Below are 15,218 nucleotides of genomic sequence, written 5' to 3'. Positions count from 1 at the left end.
ACATGGATCGATGGAAGAGAATAGAGAGCCCAGAAATAAACTCATGGATATATGGTCAATTAATTTATGACAAAGGAGCCAAGAATATATAATGGGGAAAAGGCAGTCTCTTCAATAAATGGTTCTGGGAAAACCGGACCATTATCTTACACCATACACAAAAATTAACTCACAATGGATTGAAGATTTGAAGATAAGACCTGAAACTATAAAAGTCTTAGAAGAAAACAGACTATGAGCTCCTTGACATAAGTTTTAGAGATGATGTTTTGGATTTGACACCAAAAGCAAAAACAACAAAAGCAAAAATAAGCAAGTGGGACTGCATCAAACTAAAAACCTTTTCCATAGCAAAGGAAACCATCAACAAAATAAAAAGGCAGACCACAGAATGGGAGAAAATATTTGCAAATCACATATGACAAGGGGTTAATAACCAAAATATATGAAGAACTCATACAATTCAGTAGCAAAACAACCCAAACAATCCAATTAAAAAATGGGCAGAGGATATGAATAGACCTTTTTCTAAAGAAGATATACAAATGGCTAACAGGTACATGCAAAGGTGCTCAACATCATTAATCATCAGGGAAACACAAATCAAAACCACAATGAGATTTCACCTCACACCTGTTAGAATGACTACGGTCATGCTAAGACAAGAAAGACAAGAAATAACAAGTGTTGGTGAGGATGTGGAGAAAAGGGAATCTTTGGGTCCTGGTGGTGGGAATGTAAATTGGTGCAGCCATTATGGAAAACAATATGGAGGTTCCTCAAAAAATTAAAAATAGAACTACCATATGATCTAACAATTCCACTTTTGGGCATTTATCCAAAGGAAAAGAAAACACTAACCCGAAAAGATATCTGCACCTCCATGTCCACCGCAGCACTATTTACAACAGTCAAGACGTGGAAACAACCTAGGTGTCCATCAATGGATGAATGGATAGAGAAAATATAAATTTATACAGTGGAATATGATTCATCCATAAAAAAGACGGAAATCCTGCCATTTGTGACAACATGGATGGACCTTGAGGGCGTATGCTAAGTGAAATACGTCAGATATAGAAAGACAAATACCATCTGATCTCACTTATTTGTGGAATCTGCAAACAACAACAACAAAAACAAAACCAAAAAACCAAACTCATAGATACAGAGAACAGATGGTGGTTGCCAGAGACTGAGGCTTAAGGGAGTGCACAAAATGTGTCAAGGTGGTCAAAAGGCACAAACTTCCAGTCATAAATAAGTCATGGGAATATAATGTACAACATGGTGACTATAGTCAATAATACTATAACATATATTTGAAAGGTGCTGAGAGGGTAGATCTTATAAGTTCTCATCATGAGAAAGAAAATTGTAGCTATATGTACCCAGAGATGTTAACTAGTCATTGTGGTGTTCATTTCATTATATATATATATATATATGGAATCATTTTGTTGTATACCTGAAACAAAATAAAACACCAAAAAGCATGTTTGCAAATGAGAGTATTAAAGTTGGAGTTTGCAAGAGGAAATGAAAGAAAGAGAGAAGAATGGATACATCTTAGTGGTCAGCTGTATCCTGCTTCGGATTATGCTACACTTAGCTTGTTGACAATTTAGCACCACTTTAAGGAGTATTTAATATTGCTATTTATATTTCCAAAGAAATGTTTGCTGACCAGATGTTTGGAATATAATTATCTGGTCTATTTAGTTTGTTTACAAATGACTAGAAGAAAATGATATTTTTTATCTGCAGTACCAGGTTGGAGAATGGAGGAGTGTTTAGAATTTGGAAGTTCTTTTCTTATAGTATAAAAGTAATGACTTATGTAACAGACTAGGAAAGAAATCATTAAAAGTGTCTAGATTCCAGCTCAATTTATAAAGAATTTTAGTAAGTTAACTAAACTGTTTGGAGTTTGCTAAGATACGTGAAATTAGATTTTAAGAATAAATGTCCTATAGTTAAATTTCAGCTGTTTCTAATGGTGGTGTACACATTTATTTTTACTTTTAGTCAACTTTGTAACCACTTAGTAACAACTAATGAAATGAAATATTAAACCCAAAGGTGTCATAAAAGGTCCATTTACATGGTGATTTTGTACCAGGAAATTCATGTGCCATATGTGACCACCCAGCTCATGGCTTCTTGGTTTTTCTGGATCGTTAGTTAATCACACTTGAGTAGCAGAAGAGTTTGAGAGGCTTTTAGAAAAAGAGGAGTAAATTAAAGAGAGAGTGATTTAGAAAGTGGCCATTTCACATGTTAAACTAAAAATCTCTCTGACATGATCTCATGATTTCAAAGTAAATGGTCATATAATTCTGGAGTTGTAAAACTGCAACATAATGTGATAGTGGAAACTAGGAAAATCACCAATTGTGAAATATATCTAAACTGTTCAGAATGAGCTCAGGGAGAAGTCAGAAGTAACAGCTTGGCCTCTGATGAATGCTTTTATCCATTCTCGGTTTGTCAAAGGCACGTGCAGACAGTGAGTCTATGTTCAGAAGCCCCTGTGGTGTCTGCTTTAGCAGCATAGTTGAAACTGGTAGGAGGCTTCTGGGTAAATTCAACCTCCCAGGTTACAACCTGTCTGCTAAAATATTTAAAAGGTTTGGTCAAATTTGATTTACAGAAATAACTGGAATTTTATTTTAAATGCCTTTGGTATTTTATAAGCATTTCTCTTTTTAAAGGTCATGGATAAAACCCACTTGGTTAAAATCTGTTGTCCACCTTGCCAGTACACTGGAGAAACGGTGATTATAGCACATGCTGTTATTAAACATGAAAGTGCTGCAACAGAAATTATATGTTGATTGCAAAGATAACACATTATATGTGGTCAAATTTTCAATTTTAACTGTATTTCCTTAATGTGTTTATAAGTGTTAGTAATGTATAAAATTATTTAAATAAAGATGCCATTGCTTACCCAGTTTTAATAATTAATTTATTGGTCACCTTAATTTTATTAACTGTCGTATATTAAGCACAAAGAATTGAAGTTTTTCTGTTTGAGGTATTTACAGTTTATAATACCAAACTTTCATCTCTTGTGAGAAGGAAAACTCTTCCTCTCCTACCCAGCTTACTCCTACTTAAGATAGACATTCCCTTAACCTTAAAGAACTGTCCTTAAGCCACAGATGTCTTTGACTCCATATAATTTGGTGGACCCTTTTTTTATTTAACAAAATTTCATGCTACTCTCCTGCTTCACAATTCAGAGGAATAAGATGAATACATTTCTGAATTGGAGAAGACTCTCCCTAAGACTCAGTTTTGTAACACTCCACTCCTGCCAGTTTCTTTGGTGCAACCAAGGCATCCGTTTTGTCACCTACATTAGGTAAGCTGGCCTCATCACCCAGTCACAACTGCTTGGGCCTTGCTGGAAGGAATCTCTACAGCAAGCATCTATGAAGCTCCCTCGGGGAGCCTTTTCTCAAAGGGAGCTTCTAGTTTAGGATTCCTAGCAACAAGAAATTGATTAGTTTATGGCTTCCTGTTGTATCCAAATCATAGAAAGTTTCACAGCAGCCTTCTTCCCTGTGTTGTTGCGTTTATTATTAAACACTTAAAGGCCAGAGATGATGTTTTACTAATTTTAACGCTGAACCTTTGTGATACACACATCCCATGACAAAGGATGAAAATACCTGATTTTAGCTTTCTCAGCTGCCTACAAAGCCCATCTCACCAAAGGGACATAAGGGAGAGAGTCTGTCAGGAGGCTCTGGGAAAGATTGCCTCCTTAATAAAAGGAAAGAGGTTGATGAAGGGATGATGCTGCTCCTTTCCTATTTTGGGAGATTATTGTGAGAGTTCATCATGCTTGGAGCTGCTGCATCTTGCTTGACTTCTGAACCAGCCTTGGGGCCAGACTTCATTTTACTTGAGAAACATAAACCCAGATTGTTTATATGACTTTCAGATTGGTATTCTCTTGTTTATAGCCAAAGCCATCTTGATACAACTTGCTTTTCCCCATTTTACCAAGCCGTAAAGAAAAGTATCCAATGATTGATTTACTCATTTAGTAAGTTTTATTAAATCTTTATCATGAATCAAGATTTTTATGAAAACCATCAAAGGAAATATAGGAGACAGAGAATATTAAACTATTTTAGTTCTATTGGGAGAAGACACACACACATCTCTGTATTTTCAGGTACAGAACATAGATCAGTTTCATCTTAGCAATTCTGCTAGTTGAAAAAGAAGTCCTTATAATTCTTAATTTTGTACTTTTAGTTGCTAGAATTGCTTGGCTGAGATGAGTTTTGATGCTTTTTTTTGTTTTTTTTTTGCAGAGGAGGGAGGGAAATCCATTGGGAACAAAGGTTCAGTTCAGTTAAATCGTGTGTGAGGCATGTACCAGGATTATACTTCTTTCTAGGATTACCTTGAGAACTAAGTAATTTTTTAGGATTGCATTGAGATCTAAGTAGCTTAAATGAACTTGTGTTTTAAATGTGTTAGCTGACTTCTTAACAAAGCTCAAGACCTGAGCTGTGTGGAAGTTGACAGTTTGGCTGGAAGAATTGGCTCTGGGCTTTAAGGTTATCTAGTCAGTAGTTTACTGAAGTTAATACAACTGGTTGCCTCAATTGGATTATCCCATTGATGTGTATGTCTCTAATACCTCAGGCAGATTTGCATTGCTTCAGGCTCCTAGGCATCCCAAATATGAGCCATGAGGTGTATTTTGACTCTTTTCGTACCCTCAGGTCTGCTGAAAATTAAGGAATTCCTTTGTCTAAATTAATAAGTAGATTCTAAAAATTATCTAAAAAGAATGCTTTTATAACAGGTTTATTTTAGGAGAGAGCAGTAAAAGAATTTGAGGGAAGCTGTTGGGTTTTGTTTTGCTTTGCATTTCGTGGAGAAGCACAAATGAAACACATCTTACAATGATCAGTTTGAGCCAACTTTGAAAAGGATAGTTTATAATAATAGTAAAAAGGCGAGATGGACCCAATGTACCTTACAGTTTTTTTTTTTTTTTAACCTTAATTTCAATAGTTAATTTGACTCCAGTGCCTTTAGTTGTCCTTTTGCTTGTGGCTAAGTAAGGTTACCTCTAAATTGTAATGTGGGATTTTTGTGTGTATGTTAGGAAGATTGGCCCTGAGCAAACATCTGTTGCCAATCTTCCTCTTTTTGCTTGAGGAAGATTGTCACTGAGCTAACATCTGTGCCAATCTTCTTCTATTTTATGTGGGATGCTGCCACTGCGTGGCCTGAGGAGCAGTACTGGGTCTGCACCCGGAATCTGAACCTGTGAACCCTGGGCCACCCAAGCAGAGTACGAGAACTTAACCACTACACCACTGGGCTACCCCTTGTAATGGTTTTTAAATTTTTATTTATTTATTTATTTTTTAAATTTTTTTTGAGGAAGATTAGCCCTGAGCTAACATCTGCTGCCAATCCTCCTCTTTTTGCTAAGGCTGACCCTGAGCTAGCATCCATGCCCATCTTCCTCTACTTTATATGTGGGACGCCTACCACAGCATGGCTTGCCAAGCAGTGCCATGTCTGCACCTGGGATCCAAAACAGCAAAGCCCAGGCCGCCGAAGCGGAACATGTGAACTTAACTGCCGTGCCACTGGGCTGACCCCCCTTGTAATGGAATTTTTAAAGAGAAAGCCAACATTGCAACACTGGGGAAAAGTGAATTAGCTGTAGTATTTATTATATGTCATTATTATTGAGTCCTCCTCACTCAGTCACTCACACCATCACTCTGACACTGAGTCTTTTCCTGCCTCCTTCTTCCACTTTTAAAGACCCTTGTGATTACATTGGGCCCACCAGGCTAGTCCAGGATGATCTCCTTATGTTAAATTCAGCTGATTAGCAACCTTAATTTTTCTTTGCCATGTAACGTATTCACAGTTCTGGGAATTAGGAGGTGGACATCTTTTGTGGGGGGCATTAGTTGCTACTGGCCCTCTCAGCGTACAGAACTAGTGATGTACTTAGCCTTGGAATTAGTTTTGCAATAGGAATAGGTATCTCATGGCAGCTCATCTGGAAAGTGGATTAAATGGCAAATCTCACACAATATGGAAGATAGCTTTTGGCCCCACAATAGTGTAAACCCCAAAATTATAATCGTAACCAAGAAGCTTCATCTTGCCAACCAAAAGCAACTAATAAATAGGTATTTGTTCAATGTCAAGAATTTCTACTGATTGCAGGTAGATATGATCATCTCTTTGTAGAGTCTAGTGAAATTTGCAGTAAGGGTGGTTTTATCCATTTTCTCCATTTTGTGGTTTTTCAAGTTTGAAATTATAATAGAATTAAGTTTTCTTTAAAGTTTTATTTAATTGCCTGTTCATATTTTATACTTTGATTTCTATCTTGTATTTTCAGGACAGGCACATTTGAAACCTAATGACACAGGCTTCTGCAATAGGATTATTGCAGGACAAAGTCATAAAATTAATTGTCTGCCTCCACTCAATGTTTTTAAAAGCCAGAGCCTTCATGGAAGCTAGTCATCTTAAAAGAGGGATGGAGAGAGCATTACCTAATTTAAAAAGTGAGTTCAGAGAAGCTAGAGCTTCCCTAACTTTGTGTAGCATTTAGCACCCTGACAGAGATTGAAATTCTGAGAAATATGACTACTTGTAATTAATTTATGCATTTTTTTGTATAACTATTGTTATGTACAACTACACACTCAATAAATACAGTATTTGCTCATGATCTTTGTGATGTGAGTTTATATAAAATTTGCATCTGTTCATATTATCACTCATTCTCATTTAATAGAGGCCTGAGGGTCGCATTTCCTTGGTTGTATCCACACCCTCTATTCAGGATTGAAAACTTGTTAAACGAGAACAGTTTGTCTCTCTCTTCCACATTGCTTTTTGTTTCTGGTGTTGCATTCATAATGCCATAGCAGACACCGTAATGAATTAATGAATACATGGACAATAGTGATAAATCAGATTAATCTCTTTGAAGTTCAGTTTTTAGAGCACTAGGTGAGTAGTACAGAAATTTTTGTTTCCCTTAACTATACCTATCTACACTAAAATGAAAAAATTTGTGAAATGCTTTACTTTTTATTGAGAAAGAAGGCATAATGTTAAAAATACACTCAAGTAAATTGTTTCTTTTTTCTATCCTGCTCTAAAACTTGGTAAAAGAGAATGTAAGTCAAGGAAAACCAGACTCTAAAATTATGGAATAGCTTTGGACAATAGAGTATGCTCAAGGATTACTCCTGTCGGCTTTGAGAAGGCAATGCTGATAACATAAATGGGGTTTTAGAAAGAAGATAGCAGTAGCAGAGCCATGCCAACATCCACAGATTCTATCTTTATAAACCTGCCAGACTCCCAGACCTCGTCTGAGAAATCCAGGTGATAGATGGAATGTCCTCCGATGGAAAAGTATGAAAAAGACAAATAGACTAATTTCAAATGACATGATCAATTGCACTGTTATGTGTCAACTCATAGATGTATGAAATAAATGTCATAAAAATGTGTTTGATGATCTCAAGAATGTTAAGAAGAATCTGGGTATTGTTATAAACACTAATAAAATATGCGTTGATGGCAAGGAAATGGGAAAAAGACTCACAAGGTGTTCCTGTGATTTTTATGAAAGGGAGAAAAACATTTAAGCTAAGGGGAGTAAAAACGATTCAAAAGCATTAGTGATGAATAAATGGAATGTGAGAAGGCAGAGGTGCACAAAGGGGAAGAATCATATCTTCAGAGGAGAGATCCAAGAGGCTGACTGATTCCGCCGTTTTACTTCCCTTTCTGGGCTTTCTGAAACATACACAGAATATTGGAAAAGTCTTATGGTACAGCCCCGTCGATCTTCATACTGCTTCCTTCTCCCAAGGGAGCAACAGACATTCTCACTTAGAGTGGAGAAATACATTCTACCTGTCATTATTCTGTCTAGGAAGTCCTTTACAGATGTGAAGACAATGCAGAATTAACAGTTGAGGAAAATGCACAACTTTAAAGAGAGTCTAATACTAAAACATGGAAAGTCTAACCTCTGATGAATAGATAATTCTCTGAGGAGAATTTAAACTATGTTTAACTAATATCCTGAGAGAGATTCAAGTATATATTGCAGAGTGGCTGTTGAGTACACTGGTTAAAAACGTCACCTTTCAAGCTAGACAGCCTGCGTTTGAAACCTGGTTTTACCACTTATTCTTTGAGTCTCAGTGTGCCTTGGTTTCCTTATTCATAAAATAGGGATAATAATTTTACCCAATTCATAAGGTTGTCTTGAGAATTAATTGAATTAATGAAAAATACTTAGAACAGTACTGGGTACATAATAACCATTTAATAAACATTTTTATTAAAATGATTATCCTTTGTATTTGTTACAGCTTATTATATTTTTTGCTCTTTGCCATAAAATTGGCTGCTATGAAAAAGAGCCAATTGTAAATCTTGAAAATTAAGGAGATGATTACTGAAATAAACTCATTTAGTAGGCCGGACACAGGTGAAGATCAAATTAGTGAGTTGGATAATCAAACCAAGGGATTCTCCTTGAACACAGTGTCAGATGAAAGGAGATGAAAAGTATGAGAGGACAGATCCTCAAGTTTTAACATCCAACAGAAGTTCCAGACAGAAAGTTGGAGAGAATGAAGAGGAGAAAAATATATTTCCTTAAATGATGGAAGGAGTATTCCCAATGTTAAAGAAAGACTCATACTGGAAGAGGGTACCAACTGCTAAGCAGAATTAATGAAAAGTTCCATACCTGTACTCATACTGGTGACATTCCATAAAACCAAGGATAAAGAGAAAATCATTAAGGTTTCCAGAAGAAAAAAATTAGGTTATTTGCACAAACTAGATTGATATCAGGCTTCTTCTTAGCCATATTAGATGACAGAAGACTGTGGAAAAATAGCTTTGAAATTCTGAGGGGAACATGATTTGGAATCTCAAGTTCTGTTTTTAGCCAAACTATCCTCCAAAATTGAGAACAAATACATTTCAGGAATGCAAAGTCTCAAACATTTTTTGAAAGAAATCCCTTCAGTAGAACCAACAGAAGGACATAGGATACAAGAAGCAGTGATAAGCAAAGAAGCCAGCCAACTTAAAGTCAAGTCGAAATGTTTAAAAATGTTTCTGTGAAGCATAAGGAATGTGGTAGTAGTAATAATAATAATAGCAATTTGGGGGAACTATTGGATGATTTCTACAAATCTTGGAAGGGGGACAGGAGGAAAGCATACTTTTTTGGTTTAGGAAAGATTATTTATTAACTCAATGTTGATAGAATTATGTCAGTTTAAATATTTGTCAAAAATGGAAAGGTGAAAAAATTTTAAGGATGACCATTAAAAGAGGAAAATAGGGTGAATAATTTCTAAACTAGATAGCTCAGCAAAATGTTTCTGTAAAGGACTGGATAGTAAATATTTTAGACTTTACTTTTCTAGCAAAGATCGATTCTTAGATAGGGTAGATCCTAAATGATAATAGGATACTAGATCATGGTGTATCTGTGTTATAGAACAGTGTTACTTAAAGTGTGATTCGTGTAACAGTGCCAGTCAGCAAACTAACTGGTCCACCATAAGGTGAGTACAGAGTAGGGTAGTTAGAAACTCTTATAGCATTGTGACATTGTCATAACTTCCAAATGTGTGATCATTTTTCTAGTAACTCATTTTACTGTATTTTACAAAACTATCAGTCAGTAATAGTTTACAAATTAAAAACAAAACTGGTTTAGGAAGCATTATTAAGAAATACAATGCAGGTATTGAAAAAAAATGAAGTACATCCAAATGTATAGATAGGTTAAGTGAAAAAAAGCAAACTATAGAACAGTATAAAAGGTATGATTCAATGTGTTTTTAAAAACACAAATATATGTAATGAATTTTTAAAATGGGGAATAATTCATATCAAATTGTTAACCATAATTACAAAAAAGAGATTGTGGTTGGAGGGAGGGTTTGAAGGATGTTATAATAAAGGAGTATTTTCATGTTTTAGTCTATATACTTTTGTATTGTTTGACATTTTTTGTAATAGTATGTTTTCATTTATTGTGTAATGCTTTCTAAATATTTTATTATTTAAATTAATGACCTCTTGGTCTTTTCAGTAGGGTTCAGTAATTCAGTAGTTAAATAGTTGATACCTGTCAATTGACTATCCACGTGGAAAACTAGGACCTTTAACCTCTGCCTCACACAATATACAAAAATTAATTTGAGATCATAAAGCAAAATGTGAAAGTTAAAACAGTAAAACTTCTAGAAGAATACATGGAATAATGTCTTCATGACTTTGGAGTAGGCAAAGATTTCGTCAACAGGACACCAGAGGCACCAAAAACAATGGAAAAGACTTATAAATTGGGCTTCATTAATATTAGATGTTAGGTTCATAACGAGACACCTGTAAAGGAGAGAAAATGCAAGCTACAGATTGAGAGGAGATATTTGGTATATTACATATATATGAAATCTAGAATTATATATATTTTCTCTGTGTTTGTGTGTGTATGTGTTTCCTGATGGACTTTGTATCCTACAAGTTAATAAGAAAAAGACAGACAACCCAGTTAAAAAATGGGCAAAAAGTTTGAAGAGGCACTTCACAAAGAAGATACCCAGATGGCCAATTTGCATACGAAGAGGTTCTCAACATCATTAATTACAAGAGAAATGCAAATTAAAACTACCATATCTGGATCAGAATGGCTAATATTAAAAGGACTCATGAGACCTAATGTTGGTGAGGCTATAGATAGAGCATTTAGAACTCTTACATTACTCATGGGAGCGTCAATTGGTACAACACTTTGAAAAACGTGCTATCTACTGAAGCTGGACATCATGTAAATTCTATGGTGCAGTAGCTCCACTCCTGAGTATTCTCCCAACAGAACTGAGTGCTTATGTTGAACAAAAGACAAGTACAAGAGTATCCGTGTTAACTTTATTGCTAATAGCTAAGAAATCTTTCCATCAGGAGTATAAATAAGTTGTATATTCATTTAATTTGCTACTACACAGCATGCAAAGAAGGAAATACTGCTGTACACGACAACATGGATGAATCTCATTGACATAATATTGAGTAAAAGGAGCAAAGATGAACGGATACCTACTGCATGATTTACTTTATTTGATTTATGGTGACAGAAGTCAGAGTAATGGTTTGTTTTGAGGGTATTGACTGGCAGGACGGCACATAGGAGCATTCTGGGATGCTGGAAATCTTCACTACCTCAATCTGGATGGTGGCCATACAGGCATATGTAACAATTCATTAAAGTCTACACCTACAGACTTAACATCTGCATCCTTGTTATATTTCAATAAAAATGTTTTTAAAAACCCAATTCGTTCGTGACCCTCTGATTTGAAATTCTCTCGTTTTCATATACCAAATTCTTAACATATTCAAGGAGCTTTTGGTAGGTCTTGCATTGTTTTTCATTTGTCTAATTTTGCAGATGTACTGTTTGGATTTAATCATTGTTGCTTCATAATGCATTTAGTGTTTAATGGAGTGAGTCTTTTCTACTTACGTTTTCTAAATTATCTTGGATATTCTCATGTCTTTATTACTACGGATAATCTTTAGAATCAACTAGCCAAATTCTCACACACCCTCATGCCATTGGAATTTTGATTGTAATTACATAAAACTAATAAATCATAGATCTGGAGATCATTGGCACTGTATGTCTCACCATTTCCTCTCAGTTGTATATTTGTCTTCGTGTGGCTCCTGCAGGTTGTTTATTTTTATTTTTGTACGTTATTGTTTTGCTATTGTGAATGGGAACTATTTTTGTTATATTTTTATGTTCCTTGATGTAATATCCTTGGTATTATTGTAACTTGTTAATCATAATAATGATAATAGCTATTATTTATTGAACACACTGTGCTAAATAGTCTTATTTGCTTTTTTCAACAACCCACATCAGGTAACTACTACGACAACATTATGCTCATTTTTACATTTGGAGTCAATGAGGGACAAAGGCTTAAGGCTGAACAGCTGGTTTGTAGTGGAGCTATGATCCTACCCTAGGCAATCTCTCTCCAGAGCTACGTTGCCTACAAACACTGCTCCTGGTGTCCTCAGGTGAAGGAGGAGACCGTGGGAGGGGGCAAGTGTTCAGTCAAGTCCAGTGTTGATGGGTATGACTGACAATACAGTGAGTGAGTAGTAACTGGATGCAAATAAGCAAGACTCATACTAAAGTGGATTTTTTGGTACATGTTTGTTTATGTTTGTAGAATACAGTATTCTAGTTTGGACTTACTCAAACCAAATAAAGTCCTACAGTTTTTTTAATCATTAACAAATGAATCAGTGATAATTTTATGTATTCTCAGGGTACTACTTTATTTACCAAATGAAGATAACTATTATTTTAGTTGTCTTCTTTGTTTGCAAGGAACTACCACTCATTCCCTGTAGCTGAAACAGTGAATGTGTGTTGTGAAGATACACATGGCAGTAAGGGAGACGGACTCTCATGGCTGTCTAAGATGTGGATCCATAGACTGGCCAGCGCTTATGGAGACTAAAACTGTCTTTTGTTTTGGATCAAAATCAGCTTTAGGCACCTCAGCAGCAAAAGTTTTTAGATCTTCACTACAGTATGCCGTCTTTACCTTACCTCAGCTGTCACTGTCTCTGTTACCTGCTTTTTTGTCAATCCATTTGCTTTTATACTAACGATTTGTTTTCTTCTTGGTCCCAGGTAAAATTTCTGAGAGAGGACAGTTGGTTGGCCAAGATAGTTACTGTGTTTGGGCCAAGCTTTTCATGCTTCATAACTATTGAACGGACTATGGATTGGCTGCCTTAAGTCAGTATCTGCCACAGAAGTTCTTGTCATTTCCGGCCAGGGAGAGATGGCAGGTTGTGTGAAACATGGGTCATCTAGGGCTCCCTCTTCAGTGGCAAGGCTGGATTTGCCCTAGAGAAAGAGAGTGTGATTAGTATATACTCTGATTAACGTGTTTAATAGCCAGTGCATGTTTTCCCTTTTAAATAAAATCTAAAGAAGTGGCTAACATTGAAAACAGCAGTTGAATTTAGAGATTGAGCAGTACAGAAGGGGAAGTATTAAAGAGAATGCTTGTATAGATGACTTGAGAACAATCCTTTGCTTACTGCTTTGTAAGCCTGATAACAAACATGTAGTCTTATATCTGTAGTAAGTAGCTTGGCTAAAATGTGTATTTAGTTAGGATCTTTAAAATCTCACATGAGTTACTGATAAATATTAGGGAAGTTTTTTTCCCTTGATATTTTAATGCCTAGGTTTGGCTTGAAAAGAAGTTTTGAGAATTTTGCAAACCCTAGATTTTAGAAAGCTTTTAAGAATATTCTCTGGTGTATGTGTTATTTAACCCAAGATCAGTGCTGAATTTAAGGTATATAATGAGATGTGTATTATGATAGTAAACAATTTGTAGTAAAACCAAAAAACTGAAATATTATGTTCAATAATATATGGATATTGGCAATAAAATTTTTTATAAATACTTGTTAAATTGATTCTAGGTTGGGCCATGCAGGCTGCTGCCTATATCTTCATTCATAGGAAATGGAAGGATGACAAGAGCCATTTTGAAAACGTGATTGATTATTTTTGTGATATCCGTGAACCACTTCAACTCCTCATATTCCCAGAAGGGACCGATCTCACAGGTAAGGTAGCCTGGGTTTGGAGCACAGAATTTTAAAACATGAAGGAACTTAGAAGTCATCTAGTCTTAGCTTGTTATTCCTCAGATGAAGTAACTGATTAGTGGCCCACTCCTAAGGTCACTCGTTAATCAACAGCACGTTGGAACCCAGAACTACTGGTTTCTAGCCCCTAGAATTTATGATGGGCAACCCCAAGAGGTCATTATTATTCATACTTGCCATCCTGCAGCTTTATCTTTTAAGTCTTAGTATGTATTTTAAATATCAGCCTTTTACTTTTATATAAGCCTAGTTGTAAAATCCCCTTTCTGTTCTATATATTCTCTCTCCTCTTCCAAGGTACATATTTACCCCTTAGAGCCTTTCTCAAGTTTTTTGTTATAAGAAAAGCATCTGATAGTAACCAACTTTATTTATCGTTGATTTAAGTTAATATGTTACCTTTCTCTTGGTATTTTAAAGCCTTATCTCTCATGTAAGCAGGAAAGGCTTTGTCCTTTCCTCAAGAAAATTCAGGCGTCATTGAGTAGTGGAGAGGACACAGGAGGACATGTTTTCTGCCTTCCCAGATATCAAACTACATAGGCCAAGAATGCCAGTGGATTTCAAGGAATTCTTTGAAAGATTAAAAACAAAGTACAGTCTTTCATCCTTACTAAATCAGTGGTTTTCACATTGTTGTAAACCACAGGTCGTTTTTGCAGCTGAGGTCTTCTGTTGCAGTCTAGGATTTAAGACAGCAGGAGAACTGCTCTGGATGAATGTTGGCAGGGGTGGGGCGGGGAAGGCTCGGACAGAAAGCAGTTCTGTAGAACCCTTCGACTCAAAAGAGCAAAATTTAAAAACTTTTAATAACCCTGGTTACCTCAAAGAGACTGCAGAATTTGAGAAGGATGCAGTGGGTGAAGGTCGGCTGTGTGAGGGAAGACAGACTGAAGCAGTATGGAGCTGGTCTAAAAGCCCCACACAACATGGAGAGACGGAGCATGTGCGCGCCTGCCAACCCTCAGTACAGCTGGACACAAGAGCTGCTGCTCAGAAGCACAACCTTAGAGCTTAAGAGAGGAGAACGTGTAAATGAACACACTAGCCCACTCTGTGCATTTAGTCATTTATGGAACCCAGTGCCCAACAAGAGAGTTAGGATGAAAATACAAATAGCTCAAGTATTTAAGTAAGTGAGTGGGTAACTAAGCTGTATGTTAATAGGGGAAATTAAGGTATTTGGGCGTACATTTACCATTGATACCAAGGAAGAGATCTTTGACTTACCTGTTGCAGGTGGGACTGAGCTAAATGAACTGTGGCAATTTTTATCTACTAATATCATGTACTAAAATATTTGCCTACTGTATATGTTTGATTTTTATAGTTAAAATGCTAAAAGTAGTTGGATCAAAGAGGATACTACTGAGGATACTATTGCCTGCATATGGTTTAATCTTGAAAATGTATCATTGTAAGTTATAAGTTGATTGATT

At 35.9% G+C, this 15,218-nt stretch overlaps 1 protein-coding gene across 6 annotated transcripts in view; it reads left to right on the top strand.

Moving 5' to 3' along the window:
- Positions 1–15,218, top strand: part of LCLAT1 (lysocardiolipin acyltransferase 1) — a 186,729-nt gene that overhangs the window by 94,916 nt on the left and 76,595 nt on the right. For all 6 annotated transcript variants that reach the window (XM_008514749.2, XM_008514754.2, XM_008514750.2 and 3 more), the window contains one exon: positions 13,591–13,737. In XM_008514749.2, coding sequence (XP_008512971.2) covers positions 13,591–13,737 — 147 coding nt within the window. The remainder of the gene's footprint in view (positions 1–13,590; positions 13,738–15,218) is intronic.

The sequence above is a fragment of the Equus przewalskii genome, chromosome 14 (genome assembly GCF_037783145.1).
Source record: "Equus przewalskii isolate Varuska chromosome 14, EquPr2, whole genome shotgun sequence".
Taxonomy (NCBI): domain Eukaryota; kingdom Metazoa; phylum Chordata; class Mammalia; order Perissodactyla; family Equidae; genus Equus; species Equus przewalskii.
The sequence above is the reverse complement of the archived record's forward strand: the minus strand, read 5'-3'. Positions and strand labels throughout refer to the sequence as shown.